The sequence below is a fragment of the Chiloscyllium plagiosum genome, chromosome 3, assembly GCF_004010195.1.
Source record: "Chiloscyllium plagiosum isolate BGI_BamShark_2017 chromosome 3, ASM401019v2, whole genome shotgun sequence".
NCBI lineage: Eukaryota > Metazoa > Chordata > Chondrichthyes > Orectolobiformes > Hemiscylliidae > Chiloscyllium > Chiloscyllium plagiosum.
In genome coordinates, this window is record NC_057712.1 from 103,945,039 (window position 1) to 103,958,027 (window position 12,989).

The 12,989-nt window shown below is 37.7% G+C and overlaps 1 protein-coding gene across 3 annotated transcripts in view; it reads right to left on the bottom strand.

Moving 5' to 3' along the window:
• The window catches only part of ascc3 (activating signal cointegrator 1 complex subunit 3), a 541,129-nt gene that overhangs the window by 180,272 nt on the left and 347,868 nt on the right, over window positions 1–12,989 (bottom strand). For all 3 annotated transcript variants that reach the window (XM_043687007.1, XM_043687008.1, XM_043687009.1), the window contains 3 exons: window positions 12,528–12,704; window positions 7,165–7,390; window positions 2,125–2,279 (listed from right to left, as the gene is read on the bottom strand). In XM_043687007.1, coding sequence (XP_043542942.1) covers window positions 2,125–2,279; window positions 7,165–7,390; window positions 12,528–12,704 — 558 coding nt within the window. The remainder of the gene's footprint in view (window positions 1–2,124; window positions 2,280–7,164; window positions 7,391–12,527; window positions 12,705–12,989) is intronic.

Here is a 12,989-nt window from a genome sequence, read left to right on the forward strand (position 1 = left end):
CTATTAAAGCCCTTGAGGTCTAATTATTTATTTAGGTAGTTTTTAGACATGGTTCACACTGTGATACAATGTACCCATCACAAAATCCAAGTAGTACGAGACTAGCTAATTTATTATCATATGATCCAAAGATCTTGCCTTGTTACACTGTCAGTTCCATAAGGACATAAACCTAAACATAGCTGCACGTATTAAAAGTTACTAAACACTCAAACAGGGAACTGTGGAAGATAACATAAATACAACTTTAATGCACCAGTAAACATTAAGACAAGTATTTATCTATTAGAAGTGGTCCAGCAGTCTACCAATGGTCTTTTATAGCATACAATGAAATTAAAGATAAATTATGCAAGAGCCTGTTGCTTAACTTAAAGCTTCATTAATAACAAGCCGGGTGTGAAAATCAAAATAATAGTGCTGAAAGTCTTATTTCCAATTTATGGCCTAATTTTGCAAATTTGCTATTTCAATTGTCAATTGAAAATCATGTCAAAGTTCTTTATCTAAATGTACATAGACCATATGGAGAATGCTTCTGTTCCAGAAAATAAAGTGACATTTATCACATGAAACACTTTATTATATTTTGACGACTTATTTCTATCAAGTATTTCACGACACCTCCTCAAACAGTGGAAAAGCAGCAAAGATTTTTAACATGTAAGCAACATATCCTGAATATATAAAACAGTTGGGATACTTTTCTAAGGGAGCACTTTGGATGAATACCCAGTGGAATTTTATGCATCATAATACTATTGTACTCAGACAGCAATGTCAAAAATGAGTGTAACACTGAATTCACGGTAACATTTCTGAAATCTCAACTGTGTTTTAAATTGCTTATTAAGGCATAGGAAAAGCAAACTAGTTCAGGTTAAATTGCATTAATTTCTGTTGAGGTGCAAATAGCACCCCTATAACTGATCTACAGAGTGTCATAAGGTCTATCACAAAGTTAATGTTTACACACTGCTACAGTTTTAACTGTTGCTCGAGTTCAAGGGAACTGACCCCCATGCTGGATTTACAAAAATTAAGCACACCTTTTAATAGTGTTCAAATTTTAAACTTTTTAGGTTTTTATACCAGAAATTATTTTTTAGAAAAGCATGTATATATTGTAGACTACACAGTTTCAAAGGAAGGATAAACCAAATATATGTGTAATTATTTAAATCTCAATATATCTTTCAGAAAGGAGGAACAGGGAACTAAGGCATATTAGCTTGACATCAGATGTTTTAAAAAAGTGAATCTAATTTTAAGGAAGCTTTAATAATGTGCTGCGAAAGTCATAGTAAAATCAGATATAGTCAATATGGTCTCATGAAAGAGAAATTATGCTTGACAAATTTATGAGAAATTTTGAGGATGGTACTTCTTGGATAGGTAAAACAGAGCCACTAGATGCAATATGTGGATTTCCAAAAGACATTTGATAAAGTGCCACAAAAAATATTCATTTCTCAGGTAAAGGCTGCTGAATTTGGGAATAATACACTAATTTCGATAGAAAATTGGTTAAAAGACAGGAAACAGAGAACAGGGATAAACTGTATATTTTGCAGGTTCGCAGGCTGTGACACCTATTATTCAATGAAACCTTTGTCGAGCCTTCATAATTCCCCATTTGACTTATGCCTGATCTCCTTTTCAAAGTCATTTGGGCTTTTTGTTATCTTGCATGTACAGTATTAAATACAACTTGCTGTTATCAAGAACAAAGTATTTTTTCTTTTCAGACTAAATGCCTCAGCTCCCTCTAGCTGTGAGATTAATAAAAGTGAGTAACTTACAAGAGCATAATGCTTGCAAAAACTTACCCTGTCCACTCAAAGAAAGCCAACACCTAATTAAAACTTCAAAAATGAGTAAATTTGAATAAAAGTCCTTCAAAGCAGAAGCTTCTACTTTATGGCTTAACAGTACATTCAAACGTGTGGCTCAAAATTCATAGTATGTACCTCCATTATTTTGCAATCTTTCTTTTACAAATCCCTATCTAAAAACAACTTTTTCTTAAGTATATGCAAATATTGCAGTTGACTAAATGTGAGCTGTAATAATCAGTTATGAAACCTTTGCTTGTCTTGCCATCATCATGGATTTTATATTTACCTGATCATGCCATTTGAAGTCAGGAGCAATGGTCAGTCGGACCCGAAGGACAGTGCGTGTGATAGGCTGGATGCTCGCTTCCAGAGCTACAGAAGGAATTTCATGAACACATTGCTTCACCTTTAAACCAATATTCACATGATGTAACATGTGGCCTAGACAATAAAATAAAATTTGGAAAAACAAATGTATACAATTTAACAAACAATAGACAGATGTCTACAATCAAATGGAAATAACTTTCTTTAATGCAAATTAAATTTTCCCGTGGTCTGCCTTCTAATATTATTTAGCAAACTGTTTTTTCAAATGTGACTTATTCCTGGTCATATTTAAAAATAGTAAGTCTGCCACCTTAGTCGATATGCATAAAAAAAAATGAATAGGTCTCTTTCTAAAGACAAAACAATTTCCTCCTGCCCAAGACAACTCTTATTCTGAAATTTTCATATAAATTCTTGGACCATAAAGTATTTGCTTAGCTGGAGGATTGGAGACAAATAAATCCAGCCTTAATATACTTCCATTAAAAATAAACAAACTACTACTTGTAAAAATGGAGGCAAATAGACACATACCACTACAAAAATAAACTCAGGAATGAAGCTAAAAGCATCTGGTATCCACTAAAACCTCATTGTTTTGAAATGTCCATGTATTTCTCAATCATATTAGACACATGTTCACATACTTCCTAGACCGCCAACAGGTTTAAGGCTTTATCAAGTTCTCAGCTTGCACACTGTGGCCCTAAAACAAACACTATCATAGTAGTGTTTATAATATAAAAACTAAATTTCATATCTTCAAATTTTATGTTCCTCTTTATCACTCTTATTTCAATCAGCATTTTAAAACTATTTTAACCACATTTTAGATTTAAATTTATTCGAAATTAAACGTTAGTGAGTAATTTAGGGGCGGCACAATGGTTCAATAGTTAACACTGCTGCCTCACTGCACCAGGCCCGATTCCAGCCTTGGGTGACTGTCTGTGAGGGATTTGCACATTCTCCCAGTGTCTGTGTAGATTTCCTCTGGATGGCTCCAGTTTCCTCCCACAGTCCAAAGATGCACAGGTTAGGTGGATTGGCAATGCAAAATTTCCCATAGTGTCAAGGGATATGCAAGCGAGGTGCGTTAGCCAGGGAAATGCAGGGTTACAGGGTTGGGGTAGGTCTGCTCTTTGGACAATCGTTGAAGACTCGATGGGCCGAAAGCCTTGCTTCTACATTGTAGGAATTCTATGAAATTCCAGCAAATTTACCCTTATTTGTCCTTTTCCTGCCTCTGGTAACCATCACGTGTCTTCATGGTAGGAACACTCACCAATCTGAGTTTTCTGCTTGTGAACATCTTTATTAGCTAAGATTACCTTGAAGGTGAAAATCAGAATAATTGGGGAGGCTCTGGTGTAGTGGTAACGTCATTAGACCATTAATCCAGAAATCTCGGGACAATGTTCTGGTAAAATGGTTTGGAACGTCATCATGGCAAAGGGTGAAATATGAATTCAACAAAAAAAATCTAAAATTAATAGCTAATGTAATGGCAACTACGTAACCACTGACGCTTGTCATAAAACCCACTTGGCACATTAATATCATTTGGGGGGGAAATCTGGTGTCCTTAAAATGTTCTGGTCCACTCTTGATCCAAATCGACTGAGATGTGGTTTACTCTTTGGTAATTGGGGATGTATAATAAATGATGGCCTAACCAGAGACAGCCACATCCTGAATGATAAAAAAACAAAGCATGGAAATCTTTTTTTCACAAAACACTGGCTGTCTTGAATTATGTATGATCCTGTGCACCACAATTCAAATGTCATAGTCTTGGAAAGTTTAAAGAAGAGGTTTGCAGGACATTGCCAAGGATTTAGGACTGCTGTTATGTGGAGAGATTGGAGAAACTAAGAATTTTAACAGAGGTTTTCAAGATTAGTTTCAACATCTGGGTCAGAATAGTCAGAATTCATAGATTGAAATTAATTGTCATGTGAGTCAGAGGGTAGAGAGGATGTTTTATCTTACATAGAAGATTCTTCAAGTCTAAAATCCAGACAAACACAGAACTAGAGTAGGTTATGTGGGCTCCTTTATCCTTGTCTTCTATTTAACAAGGTCATGGTTAATTTGATAGTGGCCACAAATCCACATTCTTACCTATCGCCAATAACCATCAACTTCCTTGTTAGTCAAGAACCCTATTTACTTCTGCCATAAAAGTATTTAATAATGCTGCTTCCAATATACTCCGAAGAGAGCTCCAAAGACACTCAACCCTCAAAGAAAACCTAATTTCTGTCTTAAATAGAGACCCTTACTTTTAAATTCTGTGCCCATGGTTCTAGTCTCTCCCACAATGGGAAACATGCTTTAAGTATCCAAACCTTCAGAATTTTACGTATTTCAATAAAATCTCTTTATTTTGCCACTATTTGCTGCCCAATCACTAAATGACCTTGAATGGAGTGATTTGCTGAGGCCTATCAAGTAGCAATTAAGAGTGAATTGCATCACTGCAGATCTGGACTCTTTTGCAGTCAAGGCTGGGTAAGGATAGCAGATTTTCTTCCCTGAAGGACATCAGTGAACAAGACGATATTTTCAGAAACAGATGATGGCTTCATGGTCACCATTACGGAGGATGACTTTCTTTTCCACATTTTTTTAGTTGAGTTTAAATTCCACCAGCTGATGTGGTGGGTTTTGAACTCTTCCCAAGAGCGTTAGCCTGGGCCTGAGTGTGGCTAGTTTAGTGACATTACTGCTAGACCACCATTCTCGTCTGACCTGAAATGGTGGATGTAGAGTTCAAGGAAATTTTGAAAGATAATTCAAACTGAAATCAAAAACTGAACAATTCTCAATATTGTGAGAAAAAAAATGATGTGTGGGATTAAGTTGCAACAATCCTTCACAAAACAAATAACCTCTCCCTGAGTTGCAAAAACTCCATGCTTCCAGCTAACAATAACATTTCTACACATATCAAAAGTTGTGTCTTTTAACTCTCTTTTTGCACTTTATATCACACACCAGTCAATAGTGTTGTGAAAGAAACCACAAAGAAAACCTGCAGTCAAATGAATAATCCATCTGCCTTGTTGTGTCATTGTCATTAAATATGTTTACACATTAGAATTAGAATATATCATGTGCAATCAAATACAGAGGTACATGAGTACAGTGAAAATTGTACCATGTTGCCATTCCCAATGTCATCTTAGGTACAAAGATACCTAGGGACAAAATCTTAGGTAAAAAGTAGAAATAATGAAACAAAGTTAGAAGTTAAACATTTCAGTCCTTCTGAAGAAACAAAATTAAAATTTCAACAGCCTTTTTCGAGTGGTTAGCCATACTGGGTTAATATGTAATATGTATTCAAATCTAACTCCAAAAGCAACATTGAGGATTCAATGCATCTTATTCATTTCTCAAATCAGTAAAGAACAATTACTTCAACTTACAACAACCTGAAACTTTGCATAAAACTGTACTTGACATCATAAATTTTGTTTGTGATGTTAGACTTATATGCTCCACCAAGGCCAATTAACTCAAAATGGCATGGCAGTCTGGCAACCTAATTGCATTTAACTTAACTGCAATTAAAAACAAATTCTAATTCTGCAAGCAAACAAAACCTTATCTACAGAATTACATAAAAATTATGAATAGGGATATGTTGAAAAACAATGCAACCAAAGGCACTAAGTATCAACTAATTATATCAAATCATCAAGTAGTATGTTTGTGTGTCTGTGTATCTGTGTTGGAAAGCAGGCCATTATACTTTCACATTCTCAAATGTAAAAAGAGATTTCTTTTATATTCAATTTGACCTGTTTATAAAGTTTGAATTTTCCCCTTTTAATTCAGCTGACACCTAATAAATTCTGAGCTTTAGAAAAACCATTTACCATTTTTATAACCATAAACTTACCAATTGCTGTAAAGATACCAGTTTGTTACACAAATTACATAACCTGTGTGTCGGCAAGGCACTTATAAAAAACAGCACTTCAGTGATGCAGCATCATGGGACAGGGAAAGAAAGTATCATTGAAAACAGTTTTGCTGTGGTCTATAACAGACTTTTACATTATTTGTGAAACACATAAAGAGATACTTTGGAACAGCTTCTTCATTTCTTCACAAACAGTTTGCTTCCCCATTGAAATATACTCTCCCTGTCCTTCTAGCTGGCCTCTCCTTTTATGTACAGATGTTCAGATATCTTATACCAACACATCCATGGCAGGTAGGACTTTAACTTGGCCTTCTGGCAGGGGCACTGCCACTGTGCCACAACAGCCTCAAACTATCTGTTCAGATTAACTAGGTCACAGAGACCAGGTTGGACTTGCACCCAGGCTTAAAGCCACTCCCACTGTACTACAAGAGCCCTTCAATTGTGGAGTTTAGATATTTTCTTTTTCTTTATATCCAGAACTGTTCATACAAACAACTGAATGATTGTTTCTTTTTCCCATCACCAAACTGCCCATGGTATTTTTTCATCTATTGACCACTTTAGATGTTTTCTAATTAACCCAATACATTCCTAATATTGTAACCTTCAATACTACAGTTAGCATTCCATTAACCATGACTTAATCTAGTAGTTGCAGGGATATGGTGGAGTACTCAACCTGCACCTTCCTGCCCAATCAAATGGCCTACATGCCCTCCAAATCCATTAAGTTCTGCACCATTAGATGTTTGCCAATTCTCTCAGAAGTTAGAGGAAGATTTAAGATTATCTTGGTAAAAACAATGACTGCAGATGCTGGAAACCAGATTCTGGATCAATGGTGCTGGAAGAGCACAGCAGTTCGGGCAGCATCCAAGGAGCTTCAGCAAAATCGACGTTTCGGGCAAAAGCCCTTCATCAGGAATAAAGCAGGAATAAATTATTCCTGATGAAGGGCTTTTGCCTGAAACGTCGATTTTGCTGAAGCTCCTCGGATGCTGCCTGAACTGCTGTGCTCTTCAAGCACCATTGATCCAGAATTTAAGATTATCTTACCTATTTCATCCTTGCGCATGTCCTTCATCTTATCGATGGTGAGTTTCTTTTCCTCCAGTTTTGCGAGCACATGACCTGGCAAAATTGAGAACTGGCGTAGTGGATTACACCATCCCCACAATCTCCTGTCAATTATCTTGCACAAATTCAATAATCGATAGGTCATTGCAGGCCATCGTCTTCTCAGGGCAATTTCAAAAAGTGCTCGTACAATACGGGCTGCATTCTGCAAACATAGCAAGGAAACAATCTAATTAAATAACTGGAATTGATCAATAATCTTTACCTGCAAAAACTCTTACTGCAAATTTAACCAAGTACCCTGCTTATCAACTGTAAGTTTTAATAGTATTACACAGTAAATTTATGTTATCACATATTGGCATAGACTATTACAAATTAAACTTTATGATGATAGCCCTAATCACTATTTCAGCATCATTTAATAAAGACTCTGCATGCGTTCAGACATTCAGGAAAATCTACAAATCTCAAAACTCTTTGCTGGTCAGCAACTCTGCTGGTGGAATGAGTTGTATTCAAAGGACCATATTTTAAATTTCATTCAACCACAGTGTTTCAAACTTCAGTGTCCTCTAGTCAGCAAGCAACATGGGTAACAGTGAAGAAGTTAATATACAAAAAAGATTTTTGAGGAATTCAAGTTTGACAGTGTAGAACATGGGAGGTTGGAGCTAATGAAGGTATGAATAGTATTTCAGCAGCAGATAAATTGAGGTGAAATATTATGCAAATGTATGGAAATAGCAGTCAGCAGCATTTCAAATGGTGCAAACAATCATTGTGGGGTCATAAATGACATCAAACTTACAAACTGTCTGCTTCAGCCCTTATACAACTGTCCTAGAATATTTAACATACATTAAAAAGGAAGGCAGGATTTTCCTTATATATCATCTCATATAAAACCTGGTACATCTGACAAAGCAACATTCTTTCAGTTTGTCAATGACTGCCATGTGGGTTTCAGTGAGTTGTATTTCTTGGATCTGCTATTTCTAGCTTCATAAATAGTGCTTTGCTAGTTGAGGTTGGAATATGGCTGTAGCCTGATGGGAGTTTGCCTCCAACACAGGTGTATTCTCTGACATGACAATGCCCATGTTATCCCCCACAACATAACAAACGGGGCATGGATACCACAGAATTAGAGAATTCAAAGAACATTTATTACAACTAATTCAATGTGCAAACATTTCATTCCTCACACAAACTAGCATCTGAACTGAGGACCAATTTCCCGTACAGTGTTATGCTTCAAGTATCAGAGGCAAGGTGGAATATGAGATCTTTATACTCTTGGGTAACATGCTTTTGAACAGTGATTACATCATGAGCAAGTCTCTTAAAGACATACTGAGTGTGCAGTAACATAACACAACACAGCCTAAACTGCAGTGAAATGATTCTTACTACATGACCCGCTTCATGAATAAATTCAGTTCAATTCTTGGTCACGATGAGAACTAGTAGCATGATACAGTTAAATCACAAATTCGTTACAAACAGCGATGCCCTCACCAATCCTCTGTTAACTCTGCAAAAAGTTAAAACATTCTTTCTTTAGTAAATCCATGCTGACTTTTCTGAATTAATCGACATTTGTCCATCTGACTATTAATTTTGTTTCTAGAAGTTTCTTCACCACTACAGATAAACTGACTGACCTGTAATTGCTGCGCTTATCTTGAATAAGGGTGTAACATTTGCAATTCTCTAGTTCTTTAGCACCACAACTGAATTAAAGAAAGATGGAAAAATTATAGCCAGTGTCTACAATTTCCACTTCACTGGAGGTCACCCTGTTGGGAGTTTTCTACAGGCCTCTGCATTGTTCCAGAGATGTAGAGGAAAGGATAGGAAGATGATTCTCGATAGGAGCAAGAGTAAGAGGGTAGTTGTCATGGGGACTTCAACTTCCCCAATATGGACTGGGAATACTATCGTTCAACTAGTTTAGATGGGTCAGTTTTTGTTCAATGTGTGCAGGAGGGTTTTCAGACACAGTATGTAGACAGGCCAATAAGGGGTGATGCCACATTGGATGAGGTACTGGGGAATGAACCTGGCCAGTTGTTAGATTTGGAGGTAGGTGAGCACTTTGGCAATAGTGACCATAATCCAGTTATGTTTACAATAGCAATGCACAGGGATAGGTATATACTGCAGGGAAAGAGGCAATTATGATGCGATTAGGCAAGATTTAGGATGCACAGGATGGGGAAGGAAACTGCAGGGAATGGACACACTTGAAATGTGGAGCTTTGACTCTGTGGTTGAGTCTATGAGCTGTGCATCAATTTGGGCAACACCCCCATTTTCCAAGTCTAGATTGCATCCTCTCCCATAAATTAGGAGTTAGCCAATCAGCAGCAAGAGGCAAATATATTACTGAATTACTTTTTGAAAGATATTAAATATAGAAAAATTAATAGATCCCCAAATCAACCGAATGCTACTATTAATGATCAGATAAAAGTAAATAAAATGTTCAAATTTGAAACATTTCTAAAGAAAAGTGATAGATTCGAAGGCTGTCATGAAATAGATTTGAATTTCGTGAGTGGATCATATCCATGCATCATTTTGGAGTTTTATGCAAATCCTAGAAGCCCTACTGTGCGGAAGCACGCCATTTGGGACATCAAGTCCACACCAACCCTCTGAACAGCCACCCTATCTCTGTAACCCTGCATTTCTCACTGCCAATCCACCTAACCTGCACATCCCTGGATGCTATGGGGCAATTCAGCATGGCCAATCCACCTAACCTGCACATCTTTGGACTGGCAGAGGAAACAAAGCACAAGAGATAATCCATGCAGACACTGGAAAAACATGCAAACTCCACACAGACACGCTTGAGGCTGGAATCAAGGCTGGGTCCTTGGCACTGAGAGGCAGCAGTGCTAACCACTGAGCCACTGTATGTTCTTTTGTAAAGTGAAATAATTATTTACTGGGCCAAGAGACTTGATCAATGTTCAGCTTAAATATTCTTCACTCTTTTGGCAACATAAATGATTGTTTTAACAGTCAGGAACACTGGCACAACAATTGGCTGGGAAACAAGGAACAAGCCTGCAACTTCAATGCTCACATTACAGCCTACAAATTGGAGGCTCAGCATAAAGCTCACAAATGAAGTTCTGAAAAATATCACCTTACGTTAGATAACATTATTTCTGTCTCATTATCAAACTAACTCTCATAAGTGATAGGAACAAATAAAATGCGGTCTGCCACCTAGCAAGTTGGGGTATGTCATGCTGTTCTCATATTATTAGCAGTTTAAAGACCAGAAAAATAATCTAGAGGAGCTCAACTTTCTTTACGTCCATGATAAAATGCAGTACTCTCTCGACAGAAACGAAATAACACTATAAAAAGCTGAGGAAGTAATAAAGTAGCTATGGCTTGATGAGTTTCCCACAGGGAAAAGAAAACAAAATTGCACCATGCTTAATTAAATTAAAATCAGAATTAAAAAGCTGCAAATGCAGAAGTTATTTGAAGGTATCCAATGTAGTTAGTATGTGCCAATTATCAGCATGTGAGCTCCACTAATTACCATAGTAGCAATTTGCTCAGAATACAGACATAATAAGTTTTTAGATATGAACTTGATATGGTCCTTGTGTACATGGTCCTTGTGATCCATATAAAGTTATTCTTTTCTAGGTAGTTATCCAGATGTTCAAGGCTGGGTTCAATTACTTCTGACTTTTATAGCTTCCAATAACATTGAAATTTTAAGATGGAAATTCAGGCATATTTGATATGCAATCTTGCAGAAAAGAAAAGTACTCCTACAGTTTCACATTTATTTCGCATTAATTGAATGCTCTTAACTTACATTGTCAACAACTTATTCAAAAAACATTCCCCCATTTCAGCTTCGTTGTTCCAAAGAACTGCACAACACAGAAAATTACTCCATCGCATTTGTGCTACCTCTCTGAGAGGTATTATGGGAGGCAAAGTGCTTTTGTCACAATACCAATAATCCACAGCCCCGTGCTAGGTGGTGGTGAAACTTGAATGCAATGAAAAAAAAATTTAGAGTTAAATTTAAAAAAAGCCAGTTTAATGGAATCCTTGTAAACATTTTTGAATGTCATTAAAAACAAGACTCCACATGGTCCATTGATGCCCTTTAGGGAAATAAATCTGCCAGTGTCACCTAGTCTGGTTACATATAATCTAGTCTGGTTACATAACAAAGGTAAACCACTTGGCCCTTCCAATCTGCTTCTGCATTCATCAAAATCTTGGCTGATTTGATTTTGACTTCAATTCTACATTCCGACGTGTTTCTACAGGTTTTGTCCCAATATTTTTGTAGCCTCTCGCACAGTATATTGGCACATACTGGTTGTTTCCTGTTGCATCTATTCTCTGTCTAATCATGTCCATGTGACCCCAGAGTCACTGCAACGGGATTGACTCATAACTGCTGAGGAATTGGGGATGGGCAATAAATGCTGGCCTAGCCATTGATACTCACATTCCATGAGAATGCAAATAAATGTAAATTTAGTAATACTCTCCTTCTCTTCTTCAATACTTTCCATTAGTTGTCCAATTCTCAATTGAAACCCATTACAGATTCCATTTTTCTTGGGACATGACATGTCATAACCAAGAGATACCAACTGCTCCATTTATTCTTTTGGTGATAAATCAAATTATCAAAATTGACTTGGATCCCATTTACCAACCCCTGAGAAAAAGAACAGGAAATGAGATCACCACAGGAATGACATCATCAACCCAAGAAACCTAAACACAAATAAAAAGCGGACCATGCCACAAGTGCTTCATCTGGAGGCTCATACACTAAACAACCCCACCGCCCTGTGGCCAACCACTTCAACTCCCCCTCCCAATCCATCACGGACATGCAAGTCCTGGGCCTCCTTCACCGCCAAATCCAAGCCACCCAATGCCTGGAGGAAGGATGCCTCATCTACTGCCTTGGGACTGTTCAACTGGATGGCATCAACATCGACTTCACTAGTTTCCAAATCTCCTCACGCCTCACCTCATCCCAGATTCAACCCTCCAACTCAACACCACCCTCTTGACCTGTCCCACCTGTCCATCTTCCTTCCCAACTATCTGCTCCACCATCCCCACCAGTATCCACGTATCGCCATCTCAGCTACTTTCCCCCAGCCCCACCCTCACCCTCCTGTTTATCGCTCAGCCCCCTTCACACCCCCCATTCCTGATGAAGAGTTTATGCCCTGTACCTCGGATGCTGCCTGACATACTGTGCTTTTCCAGTACCGTAGTCTTCAACTACATCTGTCAAATGAATGAGAGGTGGAAGTACTCACCTGTGCAACATAAGCAGTATCAGAAATTAGTGAAAAGCTATCCAACTCTCCGTGGCCAATATAGGTTTGGAGAAGAATATTCACTTTCCCATAGGTGTTTTCTGCTCCCCCTGCGACAGGTAGTTGACAGTAATCATCCAGCAGCTGAAGGAGCTCCTCCATTTCTTCTTCTCTTACCTATATCAACACAAAGAAACACTTTATGTAAAACATTAAATGATTCATACAAAGCAGACCTTTAGATTAGATTACTTAGATTACTTAGTGTGGAAACAGGCCCTTCGGCCCAACAAGTCCACACCGACCCGCCGAAGCGTATACCACCCAGACCCATACTCCTACGTTTACCCCTTCACCTAACTACGGGCAATTTCCCATGGCCAATTCACCTAACCTGCACATTTTTGGATTGTGGGAGGAAACCGGAGCACCCGGAGGAAACCCACGCAGACACGGGGAGAA